Consider the following 15,795-nt stretch of genomic DNA (forward strand, 5'->3'; position numbering starts at 1 on the left):
GAGTCGATATCCATACCGAGAAAAGAGATCCTCTGCACGGGGCAAAGTTTGCTCTTTTCCCAGTTGACCCGAAGGCCCAGACGAGCTAGGTGCCGGAGCACTAGGTCCCTGTGTTCGCAAACCTGGTCTCGAGAGTGAGCTAGGATGAGCCAGTCGTCGATATAGTTCAGGATGCGAACCCCGTGTCCCTGAAGGGGAACAAGGGCTGCCTCGACGAACTTCGTGGAGACGTGAGGAGACAGGGCTAGCCCAAAAGGGAAAACCGTGTACTGGTATGCCTGCCCCTCGAAAGCAAACCGTAGGAACGGTCTGTGTCGAGGGAGAATGGAGACATGGAAGTAGGCGTCCTTCAGGACGATTGCTGCAAACCAATCCTGGGGCCACACACATTCGAAAATGCGTTTGGCAGTGAGCATCTTGAACGGCAGCCTGTGAAGGGAGCGGTTCAGCACGCGCAGGTCCAGGATTGGCCGTAACCCACCGTTTTTTTCTTTGGGACAATGAAGTACAGGCTGTAGAAGCCGGTCCTCATCTCGGCCGGAGGGACGGTCTCGATCGCACCCTTCGCCAGCAGGGTAGCGATCTCTGCTCTCATGATAGGGGCATAGCCACCGATCAACGTAGAGCGGACTCCCCTGAAGCGGGGAGGAGACCGCGTGAACTGAATCGCGTAGCCAAGCCTGATCATCCGTGCGACCCAGCGGGACAGGTGGGGAAGCTCTAGCCAGGCTCCCAAGAACTTCCCACCGGTGGTGCAGCAGGGCGGAATGACTGGCCCGGACCTGGACGGCATAGCGGCCCGGTGTGGGGGCACAATCATTAACCGCGCCCTGACAGAGGAGACCAGGGAAGGAAGAACGTTCCACGGGGGTCTGCTCTGCCATGGGGCTGGCGACAGGGGCGGATGAGAGCGGCACGGTCCAGGAACGGCGCGTACTGTCAACCGGCTCTGGGACAGAGGAGGACGAGGGATGCACGGCTTGGGGGCGGCGCACCGTGTTGTCCGAGAACTCTGTGTGCTCAGGGATGGAAATGTCACTCCTTCCTTTAACCACATTAGGGTGCTGCCCACCCATGGGTGAGCAGCGGGGAGTGGAGAACAAAAGATTCTCCCCCAGCCCTCCACCGGCGGAAGGAGTGGTCCTGCTACCATCTCCTGTGAAGTAACTTTCAACATCCCTGAGCAGCCTGTCTCAGGAGCGCCGCTCGGCCCGGCGTTTAGCGGGGTGCGGGGCTGGAGAGGGCTGGGGCACCTTCTTACGGCTTCCTCCGCGACCGGGCCCGAGTGGAGGCTGCTGCTTGGGCCGGGCGGGAGGGGCCGGAGCTGCAGGAGCCGCAAGAGGGCGCCCTCGGTGGCGAACAGACTGAGGGTTCTGCCCGGTCGGCTGGGTGGAGGCAGCAGCAGGCCGTCGGGGCAGAATATGCTTAATAGCCTCAGTCTGTTTCTGGGCTGTGGAGAACTGTTGGGCGAAATGGTCCACCACACCGCAAAATAGGCCGGCCTGGGACATGGAGGTGTCGAGCAGGCGGGACCGCTCAGAATCCCGCATGTCAGCCAGGTTCAGCCACAGATGTCTCTCCTGGACCATAGCTGTGGACATCACCAGACCCAGGGAGCGTGCGTTCACCTTCGTCGCGCAGCTCATCAAAGAGCCCTGGGTCCGTCCTACCCTCGTGCATGTCCCTTAGCACCTTGCCCTGGTAGACCTGCAGAGTGGCCATGGCATGCAAAGAGGCAGCCGCCTGTCCCGCCGCTCTGCAGGACTTCGCCACTAGGGTAGACGAAAACCTACAGCCTTTGGATGGGTGCTTAGGCTCGCCGCGAGAAGAAGCACTCTGAGGACACAGCTGCATCGCAACAGAGCGTTCAACCGGGGGGAGCCCAGTGTACCCACGGGCAGCTGCCCCATCGATGGGGGGGAAAGGTGGATGAAACCAGCGAGCGGTCGCGGGAAGACATGGGAGTCTTCCAGGACTTCGAGATTTCATCATGCACGTCCGGGAAGAAAGGTATTGGGGCAGGCTGAGGACGGGAAGCCGCAGCTCCACCCAAAAACCAATCGTCCAGCCGCGAGCGCTCAGGACAGGCTGGAGGGGTCCACTCTAAACCAATGCTCGCAGCCGCCCGGGAAAGCATGGCCGTCATCTCTGGATCAGACTGAGCCACAGCCGTATTCACACCCGAAGGTGGCAGCTGTGACGAGTCGTCACTTCCAGATGAATCAGACCCGCGTTGTGATGCTGGGATTGACATCACGTCTTCCTCTGGAGCGCCAAAGGAAACCCGCGGGACCTCAAACGACGGTCCCGCGGGAATCCTCTAAACGCTCGCGGGATGCAACACGGGTGAAGGTGCTGTGGGGCACGGACAAATAGTCGGCGCTTTGTTCCACACAGTCACCCTAAGATCACCCTGGCCACCAGCCGAAATAGAGCCTCTCGAGGAGGCGCTAGATCGGGGTGTGGATGAGGGGACTCTCATTCTTGCGAGATCATTGAGTCTCGATCTAAGTGTTGCGATGGTCATGTTCCCACAGAGAGATGCCCAAACACACTAGACAGCGCTCGTGCCCATCAGAGTCAGACACAAGCCGACCGCAACCAGAAGTGCACGGGCGAGGGCATCTTTAAAAAGACGTGCCACGTGCAAGCTCTTTTTGTGAGAGAAACTCAGTGCTGAAGCGCCTTTGGAGAACACACTCACTGGCAAACCACGCTCAGATAGGCAGGAAGTGTGCACTCGCCGGGAGATCGCCGTCACACCAACACTGGAGAGTTGCTCGTCTCTTAAGAAGCTGACAATCAGAGATAGCTTAGGGAGTGAAGAATTACACTTGGCTCCGAAGCAAAAACATATCTGCATGTTGCCGGCTTCCTCGTTTTATACCCACGAGGTGGGGCGGAGTTACGCTATGCAAATTTCGCAGACCCATGGCATTTCTTTGCCATTGGCTCGTTTTGTAATACTCGAAGTTGATAGGCTTTCTAAGCGAAACCCCAATTCGTCGTCATCCGACGTAACTCGGAGTGACAACGAAAGGGAACTAATATTTTTTGGGTTATTGTGGACAGATAACTTTTCTCCCAGGCCGCATAAACTGAGTCAATCAAGCTATTGCGCAGCAATATAGAAACTGCAGCAGTGAAATTCGCATTACTAATTAGCAGCGCAAAATCCACACAAGGTGGCTCACCTTCAAAGTCGACGTGCCCGTCTCCGTTTAAATCGATGTCCCGCAGAATGTCCTCCAGATCTCTGTGACCCACCTGAAGGAAAGAGGATCAATAAAATGATGAAACTGGAGGAGAGCTAAAAGCTTTCAGATGGTTCAGCACAGTAAATGACAGCACCTGCTGGCCCAGCAGTTTCTTCATGGCCTCTCTGAGTTCTGCTGTACTAATCTGACCGTCTCCGTTGGTGTCAAACTGAGAGAAGGAAAACAAAACAAGAGTGTTTCTCTAGCATGTCTGGATCCAAATTATCCTGCCCTGAATGGCAATTTTAAGCAATTTTACTGTGTTTTACGAAGCAGGAAGTCTACACAAAAAATGGTACATGTTATTTGCTAATGTTATTTCTTCATTTACCCCTTGTTTTTCATTTTCTGCCATTTTATTTGTGAGCTATTTTCATGTTGTGTGGCACCTTCACCTTATGGCTGCACTATTCATTGAAATAAAACCAAAATCATCAAATGGCTTAGTGCGATTATTTAATCACAAAGGCTGCGATTTAATGAAATATATATAGAATTCGCTACATTTTTCAGTTTGAGGTGCGACACTGTGTTCTTACACTTGCAATGTGTTTCCCTGCAGTGTTCCATCAAAATAAAAGTTTGATGGTTTAACATTTGAAAATGAAAATAATAGTATTGTACAGTGAAATGTTACAATAGGAATATTTTTTATTTTTTATTTAGTTTGTAGTATTTTTTTATATTTATGATTATAATTAATATTAATAATAATATTTTATGAAATATTAATTAACAGTATTAACAGTAATTGTAAATTATATAGTAAAATATTATATAGTAAAAAATATAGTAATAGTAAATTATATTTTATATAATAATAATATAATAATAATCATAATTAATTATTATTGTTTTATAATTGCTATAAACATAATAACAACAACAATAATAGTATTTATTATTATTATTTTATAGACATACTGATATAAAATCACAAAATGTTGGTCAGTTGTGCAGCCCTACACAGGAAACCTGGAATTTTATCAGAAAAAAAGCAATTTGATTTTTACAGTTGTAATGTAAAATAAAATAATTATTATCATAATTTTCTTAAATACTCCATTTTATGTGCAGTAAAATATTATATTAGTAATATTTCTTATTTAAATTTTATTTAGTATGTTTTATATTTTTATATAAATAATATTTATTTTTAATTTTTTTATAGCCATACTGATATAGAATTTAACAATTCTGGCCAAATCTTTATACAAAAAAAAAAATCACAATTTGATTATTTCTCCAAATCATGCAGCCCTACCTCACTCACCTCTTTGAAAGCGTCTCTCAATTCCTTTACTCCGATCATATCTGCCGTCTCAGCCAGAAGTTTGGGGCCCATCAACTCCACAAAGTCTTCAAAATCCACATGTCCCCCCACTATAAGACAGAGGACACAGAACTTAGTGAGCTTCCTATGTAGGCAGCATCAAATAGAGTCATGTATGTTAAAGAAAACTTCCGGTTCATGTTGATCTGCTGGCTCAGTTCGATGAGCTCCATCTCAGTGGGCATGTATCCCATAGTTCTCATGCAGTTCCCCAGGTCTTTGCAGCCAATGAAGCCGTCTTTGTCTTTATCAAACTCTTTGAAGGCTTCTCGTAGCTCTGTGAAGATAGAAAGCGGGTCAGGAAAAAAAAGGACAGTTGAGAGGGAGTCGGAGATGATGAAAAGAGAATATTTTATAGTACAATTATAATTCCCTCATGCAAAAACAATTTTTGAATTACAAAGCACAACAATCTATGAATGACCAAAACACTTGTAACTAAATACTTCTTTGCAAACCCTCTCTACACGAAAATATATTTCAGATTAGAATAAAAAATAGAATAGAATAAAAAATATAACTCTTCAAATTAAAATGGAATGATTGACACATTGTATGCTGCGAAATGTCATAGCGAGATCAAAACACTGTAGTTCAGTTTAATATCAAACAATCAACCTAATAACTGCATGTTTACTATGAGCGGCTTCTTTTTATAATGCATTTGCAGGGAACAGAAGGTGAGATAATCTTTGTCTTATTAAAAGGCTTTATGAAAGACGCGTATGGAATTAAAGGCTGGAATGTTGAATACTTAAAAACTAGATTTGCATGTCCAGAGTTTTCAAAGGCAGCAAAATAACAGTGTTTTAGGTAATCTCAGGTTTTATAGATGCAAGAAAGACAACTGTCCTTTTTATTAGTGTAAAAAGAAAGTACTCTCACACACACACATTTTATTCCTGTGATCAAAGCTGAATTTTCAGCATCATTACTCCAGTCTTCAGAGTCACATGATCCTGCAGAAATCATTCTAATATGCTGTTCAAGAAACATTTCTAATTATTAGCTAGAACTTACCATCCATTTCCTCTGGTCTCAGCTCTCTGTTCTGCAACAAAATAAACAAAGTAATCAACAACAATCCACACAAATGTGTGCAGTTTGTTCCATTGATGACATCAGCTGCATCCTTCTCCCACTGTGAACAATCCAGTCATTTAATTCAATGCACCATTTTCTGGCTAGAGAGAAGCAGAAAGTCATTACAGCATTAGGATCACAATGGCATATGTAAACTAATACAACCTTTTCATGGTTTCACCACGTCTCCAATGGAATTTACGTCAGATTTTTTTAATTCGATCTTCCTATTTGGATTAAGTAATCTGGAACAGCACATATAAACTCAGGATTGATCTCTCATAATCAGCTTAAGCAGTTAGTTTTTATTTGATCCCAGAATTCCCTGTTCCACACATCTCCTCGAACACAAGCACACACAGGGCTCACCTCCAAACACTCTCTGAGCTCCTGCAGAGGAACTCAATCACGTGACCCAAGACCCCTGCGGAGGCTAATAAACGCAGATCCCTGCGATACATACATTAACACACACGCAGCACTGCTTTTTTATGACTGTCTGCAAACTTTCTTCATTTGAAGAAAGAAACAGCCTTGTGTACCTCAAAATTGTATCAGTGCTTACCACATTTTGCACATATATATTCAAAACCTATATATATTAATATTGTTCATAACTCTGTTGTGTGTGTGTGTGTGTGTGTGTGTGTGTGTGTGTGTGTGTGTGTGTGTGTGTGTGTGTGTGTGTGTGTGTGTGTGTGTGTGTGTGTGTGTGTGTGTGTGTGTGTGTGTGTGAATTTATACATATATAGAGACATTAACCACTTAAATGGGTTCAGTTCAGTGAAGGAATTGTCAGATTGATTCAAACCGGTAAATTATTTTTTGAAATAGGCTATTCATTAAAAGAACCAGCTCATAAGAATCATTTGTTCAGAAATCAGACACTGGTAGCACTGTTTTAGTAAATTCAGAACCAGCTCTTATTCACTCTTTCAGGAATCTGACTAATTTGGTTGTGCTATATGTTTTTGAATCACTGAAAAGAACCGGCTCATAAGAGTCACTAGTTTGGGAATCAGATTGGTCGCTCTATATATGTTTGATCCATTAAAAGAACCGTCTCATAAGAGTCATTCATTCGGCAATTACACTACATTGGTTGCGCTGTATGTTTCTGACTCAAAGAACTGAGTCATAAGATTCATTTATTTGTGAATCAGACTGCAATTGTCATGATTCCTGTCTTGTGTTCCCCTTGTCTTGTGTGGACTTTTATGTTATTTCCTATTCTGTGCCATGTTTTGTACTCCTTTGTAGTTTTTCTTGTTGATTAGTTCATGATTGTTCCCAGGTGTGTCTTGTTCGCCAATCTCCCCTTGAGTGTATTTATACCCAAGTGTTTCTCATGTTCTATTTTCTGGAGTTGTCCTTCTCTGGATGTTTTGTGTGCGTGCTTGTTGTCAGTTTTGTTGGCCTTCCTTGCCGTGTCTGCATTTATCAGTTTTGCCTGGATTTACTTTTATTATGTTTGTTTGAATAAATGTTTGCTGCATCTGGATCTCTCGTTCCTCTGAAACAGCCACCGTTACAGCAATGTTCATAGAGTCAATAGAGACAATTCTTGCCATTATTCAGCGGTACATAGTCATAATATTCAATACAGGCTATGTGATATTGTATCTTATTCAAAACATACTTTGAACTCGCATACACAACTCGGGTAAAATATGATTTATTTCACTGTATCGCAAAAAGATTCAACAGAGGGAAAGCACTGCTGTACTGTATTTATAATGTGCCCCCCCCCCCCAATCCTTTTACCTGCATTAGTCCACTTTAACTACAAATAATCTCTCAGTGAGCTCATAAAAGCGGTTTACATAAATATTTACACAACTTGGCAAAATGCTGTTTAAAGTAGATAATATAGCATGTCACATCATAGAAAAGGGGATGTCAAATACCCATTTACAGATGATCTCTGTATTTTGACTAGAGATTACCATTTTTATGGATACTATTTCCATAAAAATACAGATTAAATTTCTGAAATATTTTTTTAATTTATTGCATGATCTCTGGAATGCTTGATTCTGGTAATTCCTACTAAACTGGATATACAAAATTTGTCAATTTGTAAGAAATAATTGACGACAGGCCGTTATAATTCAACGGCCCGGAGTCAATTATTCCGCTAATACTACAGTTACCACACCTCGAAACATTGTTCAGATGATGCATTTCAAGACATTTATCAAGTTTTTAGTCATTAAAACGCTCTTGTATGTAGGACTAATTTCCTACTCATCTTATTAATGTCTCCGTTGCTAATTCCAAAACGTCATTTTAGAGTTAGTAACGGAGGTTTGAGCCACTGATAGCAGACTAATGCAGTTATTAGTGCAATTATTAGAGAGACAGAGAGGTTGTAATAATGAGACAGAAAAGCATGTGTGTTAGGCTATTTATTTATTTGTTATAGGCCTATTAATAGGCTAATAACATAAACCCTTGCAGCAGGACTATCTATGTATATTCAGTTTAATTTTCTATTGATTATAGATAGGACTATAAGGCCTATACTTTATCTGTTAAAATTAAACTGCACGTTTCCATTGATTGTGAAGTTAGACATCGAAAATGGCAGATCAAGTGCATGTTAGCAGAGGGGATTTTTTCCTGGTGATCCTTGGCTTGATTTTCGTTTGTACTTTTGTTTCCTGAGAGGATCAAGCTCCATTTCTTTCTCTCTTTAGCGGAAGGTGCCCAGTAGCTTCTCAGGCTTGTTTCACACTTGTGCCCTGTGACAGACATGATCTATCAATATTGTCTGTCATTTTTTTTTCTTGTTATAAATTGTATCCTATTTTCGGTTATTACAGTTAACTATGCAAAGTGATATGGAACGGTAATGCAGTCAAGACCTGCCTGGAACTACTTTAGCCGTGCGTTTCCCTGAAAATAATTGCACACCTTAGAACGTTCTCAACCAATCAGAATCAAGCATTCAACAGCCCTGTGGTATAAGTATATTTGAACTAATATTTAACGTGAATTATTTTGATTATTCACATTTGATTATTTATTTGATATTGTTAAGTCAGCCAGTCGATACAACTTTATTTAGGGATGATGACAGTACTTAATCCCTTATATAATATTCCATGCATATAGTGTGTCGAATTCTAAAATGTAAGAAGGTAAGTGAGAACTTGTTTTGCATTATCATATGTGTGTAGATGTGCATGTCCAGACTTACGTACAGCCTTCCGGCTCTCAGCGAAGCCCTTGCGGAGGAAGATGCAGGCAGGCCCGAGCACATTGTGCATGTATGTTGAGTTCTGAGCCAAGGCCGCGAGGGCCTCTCCAGATGTCACCCCTTCCTCACATGACTTCACTGCTTTGTAGCTGCGCTTCCGGTCCTGAGGGCAGCCATCATGTCCCAACGGCCCCGGACAAGTAAGTGAAAAGGGAACGTGGTGTAAAGACACAATTAGAAACTACAAGGTTGTCTGTCTGACACAATGGATGGACAGGTCAGTCAGTCAATTCAGTCAGCCGTCAGGTCAAGCGACTGATTGAAAATTAATTGAAACTTTTTTAGTATCTTTCCGTGAGCAGAGCTCTATCTTCAGACTGTGCGCTTAATGTGTTTTACCCAACTGGATCAGCTTTCAGGGTCTCCTGGGAAGTTCCTATTTATGAGAGCATGGTCCTTGTTTACGAGATTACAGTTGGAATAAAATTGATTCTCTTGACAGTTTCATAATTTTAGGATTATAAAAATTGGATTTTAGCACTCCTGTGCTGCTACTGAGGATGATGGAAATGGATTTTATGAAAAAAATTATGTCCGCACTCTATATATATTTATTTATGAACAGTTCAACGTTTAGACCGATCAGGTATTCATCAGGCATGTGCACCAGGTGCCTCATCTCGGTGTGGGCGGAAGATGCAGTCCAAAGAAAACTTGTCGACTCACACTGCAACATTTGGTTTTCTAACAACACAAGCAGCAGAACTCTGACGTAATGTTAGTGCACATAAACATTTAACCCTCCCGCTAGTGTTTTGACGAAAACAGAGGGACCCACCCATAGACCCTCCCCTCAAAGTAATCAGGAAAGAAGCAGTCGACAGTGGACAAAAGAAATGAGTTAAAACACCAGGTGCAAACAGGAATGTGTCTCCCTTCGTCTACTTGTGATCCCCTCGACCAAAACGCATCGTTTGTGGCCCTGTTTACCCCTGGCCTGGTACTAAAGGCAGGGTAGGTTATTTGATCCAGAATCTTTTTTTTGTTATGCTGGTTGAAAGTTTCTTCGCATCCTGATAGAAATCACTTATTTAAGTGGTCTAAATTTTCCTTATGTGTATATATATCATCTGCGGAAGGTGTAGGGCCATAAAATGTTTGTCCAATCATTGCATTAGGTTCGAATACAATGATTTGATGTCCTACCTGCCTGTCAACGTATGTATTTTCTTCCCTCCGCGCACCTGCTCGCACGTCATCAGCGTGTTTCATGTTATGCACAGTTAAACAGACGTCAGTAACCAAGTGCAACAGCAGCCGTCTTTTACAGTTCCTCCTGAACCAGAACAATGAGCTTATACTGCGTTCACGCCATAACTACTGTAATATGGAAGAGATGGAAATCTGTGATGTTATACTCGGAGTGGTTTGAGACTCGAATTTATACATTTCAATGTCAGTCAACACTATCAACGGCGAAGTTAATCTGCAGCAATCAGGTGGAACAGGTCAGTGCTCTTAAAGTTATGTTCATTATTATTGTAATGTTATGTGCTTTGAGACATGAGGTAGTTTAACGCCGTCTCTAATGTCTCTAACGTCTCTAATCTTTTATTTGCTCCCTGCTCTTATGCGTTCATGTGTTTTGAAAGAAGGCGTGGCTTTGAAAATGCTCTGCAGAGAGGTTGGGATCTTAGGCTTTAAAGCTAGGCTCTCTGAAAATTGCCTACCCTACCTTAGGGCACTTTCACACTTGGTTCGATTGCCTGTTCCGAACCCGAGTTCGATTGCTTACCTTTTCCTCAAGGTAAGTGTATATACACACACACACACACACACACACACACTGACAACTGTCCTGTCGACCACATTATACATTATACATCATCAATAGCGGTTCACTTCCGCGGTTTGGTTCGATTGCGTTCATATCAGCAACGAACCGTACTGGAGTTCACAAGAACTGTACCCCAGACCAAATTTTTAAGCGGACCCGAGTAAGGTTCGTGGGTGCGCACCCGAGTTCGCAAGACAGCGTTCACATCATCCAAAGGAACCGAACTCTGACGTCATTCGAACCCGGGTGCGCACCAAAAGTGCTAGTGTGAAAGCCCCCTGAGATGCAGCACTACAGGGAAACAGCACAGCACAAAGCTTTATGTGCTTGTCGTCTCCTAGTTAGGACCCCAAATAAATAAATATTAAGCTTTTTAAAATAAAGAAAAGAAGTGATGGAAGGATGATGCTTAGTATGTGCCAACAGAGGGAAACTCTATATTTGTGCGCATGTCAAAAGATCAATTCCAATTTTAAGCTTGTAACATATAAACACGCACATCAACACAATCATTTTATTTAGCATTCATGTAAACACTATGTTCAGATTCATCAAACATAATGATTTCATTCAAAAACAAATACGGTAAACCATCTTTTTTATTCTAATCGCAAGCATCAGAGAACAGAACAGACAACTGAATCTATATATTCAGAGGCCAGAGATATCGGGTAGCAACATCCCACATCTGAGTTTGCATGAAATGTACCATTAGGGATATGGTTGTCTGACAGGAACATTGTTCCGTGTAAGACCAAGAAAGGCTGTTGATCCAGGAACACGTCCTATTTGGGTAAATCACATTGTGCCAGACTTTGCCCTCTATTCTCTCTTCCCTTTCAGCAACTGACAGAACCTTTAAGATCAGATATCATTCAAACTGAATAATTCATCCACTTTCTTACTCACGGCACACTGCTGCAATGCCATGTCATTTGATTGCTGCCATAAAAACAAATGATCACACTAAGCTTAAGGTATTTTAAAAACAAATCCAAGTGGTTCTTGCCTTGTTCTCACAAATGAAACTCGCTGATCACGAGTGTTTCGATCATTGAAGGGTGAAGATGTGGACTAACTGACATCATTATATGAGAATAGATTCTCAAATAACCAAGAATGCTTTGAGAACGTATAACTGCTCATGTTTAGTGGAGGGCTAATCAGGATAAGAATGAAACCAGTCAGCCAGAACATTATAATGACCAATTAGCCGACAGGCAGAAGAGGTGAAGAGCATGCGGAATATAACTCACAAACACACAAAGAGCATCTCCCCAATTACTGACAGACCCACGGTTTAATTAAAGAGAAGACCAACGTCATCTAAGAGCTAATCAGAGTGCTTATCGAGAAACAGCTACTGAAAAGTTTTAAAACCATATCTGTTTGTATTTATACTGATCAATTATCACTCAAATGATTTAATCATAGATAGCTAGTACTTTAGCGCATGACCTTCAACTCAGCACGAATCCTTTTAATGAAGTTCCTGGTCTTATTGTGCGCAATTCAGTGTTGCATGTTATTCCAAAGCAAAATACTATCTGTACTAAATAGTATTCATATATACAGTGTGTCCCGAATCATAGTGTTGAAATGAGTAAGATCCATGCACGCTCTTATATTGCCCACAACTCATTGTGCTTTTTTTGAAGAGGATTTGGTTCAGAACTACAAACACAAATAAGAAGTGTTCAAAAACAACAAACGTGGTGGACGTGCGATGCTGAGTAGAGAGGTTTAGGTAAAGGGGTTTGAGCGATCAATAACAAATACCACCTGACGAAAAATATTTCATTCATCCACAACAACATTGTGAACTTTTATAAAGATACGTTTGGTCATTAACTATTAAATGCATCATTATGCAAAAAACATGAGGAGAGTATTCCAAGTATTCTGCTGCCACGAACTGGGGCGCAGCAATTATAATCTTTCATCAAAATATAACAACTTGCTACGCTTCTGAAATGACTTTCCTTTCAGATGATGTCATGAATCCCTGATTTTTTCAACTCCTCCTCTCCAGCCACATGACTCGCTCACTTTTTACATCCAATCAATTCCTGATTGACAAAAGTCTCACTTTTTTGGGATTTTACGTTGACATCAAACTGATTTAATTAACAAAGTTTTTTTCTCCTTTAGATCTAATTTCTATTCCTTAGATCTCTTCCTGCTATCCTGTCCTATCACATGCGGCTAAAGTAATCTGCATCCGACTGCTGGGCAAGATTGAGGTATACACGCACAAACAGTCTCATTTGGCCTCATATACTAAAGATCTTGCCATGAAGCTTCTGACACTACTGGTCAAGCTTTTTGAAATGTTCCCACTCTAATATGGTTGCATGATGCATGCACATATACTGTATGTCTGTCCAAACATGTGAGTTGCATCTCCCCTCTATTTGCACATGACCTTCACACTCCATCTGTTGCCAAAGCTGTAAGGTGCCAGCTTGTATATTCTTCCGAAGAAACCTGCGCGATTGGGGTCTTAGCAGGTGCCAGCACCTGATATCTCATGCTAATCCGTGAGTACGCACATTCCAAGATATCTAGAGATGATTGAGAAGAACTTCTGAAACCTTTCAGACATCATTGTCAAGAACTTTAGGATGTGATATTATTAAATGCAGTTATATTGCTTGTACATTTAAGGAATAGTTCTCCCAAAACATTAAATTCTGTCATTAATTATTCACCCTCATGTCATTCCAAACCCGTAAGACTTTCTTTCATCTTCAGAACACAAATGATTTTTTTTTGATGAAATCTGAGAGCTTTCTATCAGTAGCTTAACAACTAACACTTTGACGCTTCAAAAAGTTCTGAAAACTAATCCATATGAATTGAGAAATACCCAAAAATTTCTGAAGAGACTGGATCACTTTATATAATGAACAGATAAACTTTCATCAACTTACAACTCGCAATCTTACGCAGCACGCTTGAGCTTCAGCAAGAACCAATGAGGTTAATTCTCGTGTTATGCGGCACATATGAGCTTCAGCAAGAACCAATGAGATTAATTCTCGTGTTATGCGGCACATTTGAGCTTCAGCAAGAACCAATGAGGTTAATTCTCGTGTTATGCGGCACATATGAGCTTCAGCAAGAACCAATGAGGTTAATTCTCGTGTTATGCGGCACATTTTGAGCTTCAGCAAGAACCAGTGAGGTTCATTCTCGTGTTACGCAGCACGTTTGAGCTTCAGCAAGAACCAATAACGGGTTTGGAACAAGTCTTAAGGGTTTGGAACATGAGGGTGAGTAATTAATGACAGAATTTTCTATCTATTTCTATAGAATGATCTAGCATAACATTAAACATATTAATTCATGAACATGTCCAGCAACTTCCAAGGTCAAAAGCGGCAAACAAACAGTCAGTTTTTTTCATAATGTTTTTGCTACTCCAGATTGGTTTCTTAGGTTTTCTAGTTCTCTTTAGCATGCAAGTTCAGTCAGTCCAGATTCTGTTTCATTAAGAATTACCATAATATTACTGTATACAGCTACACTCAATGGAATTCAGAGCATGACCAATAAAACTCCTCTTTAACAGTCCATGCAACACAGTCCAGGTCTGGGTCGAGTCCGTAGCCCACACACACACACACAAACACAAACACACACTCAGCTATCAGAAAGAGCATCTTACCTTCTTGGAGAAATTCTTTAGCGGCAATTTAACACAGTTTCCCATAGTAAAGTCCCTTCTGTTAATTTTGCACGCTTGAGAGTCAAAGCTACCGCATGCGCGCGTGTGCATGCATCCACATGTCTCCATGCATGGATTACAGATGGTGAGATGAGGTCTGTAGAGTTATCTTTCTAGGAAAGATGGATTTTAGGGGAAGGATATAGATGATCCAGGGGTGGCGATGCTGGACGTCAAGGTGACAGGAATGAAGGAGGGATCAGGAAAAGGAGACATGTATCTCAGTGTGAAGGGATGCTCAGAAGAGAAAAGCCAAGATTGCTTGTTCACTTGCTTGCACTCTCTCTCTCCCTTTCACCCTCCCTTCTTTTCCCCCACTCTCTTTTCCCCTCATTTCCCTCCCTCTTTCTCTCTCTCCCTCTCCCTCACTCTCAGCTGCTCAGTTTTAAAACCGTCCATCCAAACAAGGCGAAAAGAGACAAAGAGGCTCGCATGGACGAGCGTATCACCTTCCCCCAAGCAAGATGCTGAAGACACTAATACAAAAACACACACACTCGCGAGCGGACACAGTCAATTACACACATACGGATGTTGGGCTACAGAGCTAAAAATACACACACTTGTAGTTGTGCCGCCCAGCTAAGAGAGGCAGTGTTCAGATCAAAGACCGGACGTCAAAACACAAAAGCCGCATGTGAAAAGTTGAGGTTGGCACCAGGCACGGATGCGCCAAGGCTGCCAAAATGCAGAGCACCGGCCGAAGGCCACGACAGGTTATCAGGGGACAACAGGAATCCCTTCCCAAAATTCACCTGCTGAGCTGGCAGTCGCCTACTTAACCCAATGGTTCCTGTTTAGGCCACTCTCGCCTCGCAAATTTCTCTGTGTTAATAGGAAAAAATTGAAAAATTTGAAGAAAAAAAAATGTTTAACCTTAAATGATGCTCCAGCAGTGAGATTAAATGGAGACTTTCTGCTACTTATTATTATAAGTCGGCAGTCAAATTTAATATTATTATATATGTTAGGTGGATTATTTATGTATATGCAAAATGTTATATTTGTGATTATATATTTATTTTTTGTTTCGTATTCAACCACTAGAAAAGTAAATTGATATCTAATATTGGCCAATATATTGATTTGTTCGCTTCAAATGGTGAGTAATTTGTATCATACAAAATGTGCATAGCCTATCAAAAAAGATAGCGATGTTTATTTGGACATGTTGCATGCATTGTTTTAGCATATGCATTGTTTATGGAAATTGAGTGACAGCATAAACACGTCCACCATTGCAACAAAATCTGATTTGGGTTTTTTTAATCTTTAAAATCTGTATACAGGTCCTTCTCAAAAAATTAGCATATTGTGAAAAAGTTCATTATTTTCCATAATGTAATGAAAGCA

The 15,795-nt window shown here is 41.9% G+C and overlaps 1 protein-coding gene across 4 annotated transcripts in view; it reads right to left on the reverse strand.

Annotated features, from left to right (window-relative positions):
* cabp1b (calcium binding protein 1b) overlaps positions 1–15,795 on the reverse strand; it is a 43,151-nt gene that overhangs the window by 5,773 nt on the left and 21,583 nt on the right. For 2 of the 4 annotated variants that reach the window (XR_013207163.1, XM_077243486.1), the window contains exons 2-6: positions 5,611–5,641; positions 4,724–4,867; positions 4,531–4,640; positions 3,352–3,426; positions 3,195–3,267 (exon numbers count right to left, since the gene is read on the reverse strand). Coding sequence is in view for 3 of the 4 variants with exons in the window: in XM_077243486.1 (XP_077099601.1) it covers positions 3,195–3,267; positions 3,352–3,426; positions 4,531–4,640; positions 4,724–4,867; positions 5,611–5,641 (433 nt within the window). In the remaining variant the exon portion in view is untranslated. Of the gene's footprint in view, positions 1–3,194; positions 3,268–3,351; positions 3,427–4,530; positions 4,641–4,723; positions 4,868–5,610; positions 5,642–8,875; positions 9,039–14,382; positions 15,076–15,795 lie in introns of those variants that run through there. The other 2 variants (XM_077243487.1, XM_077243488.1) reach the window with 2 other exon arrangements.

Source organism: Siphateles boraxobius, unplaced genomic scaffold (genome assembly GCF_051911475.1).
Source record: "Siphateles boraxobius isolate OS27281-9 unplaced genomic scaffold, OSU_SipBor_1 25, whole genome shotgun sequence".
Taxonomy (NCBI): Eukaryota; Metazoa; Chordata; class Actinopteri; order Cypriniformes; family Leuciscidae; genus Siphateles; species Siphateles boraxobius.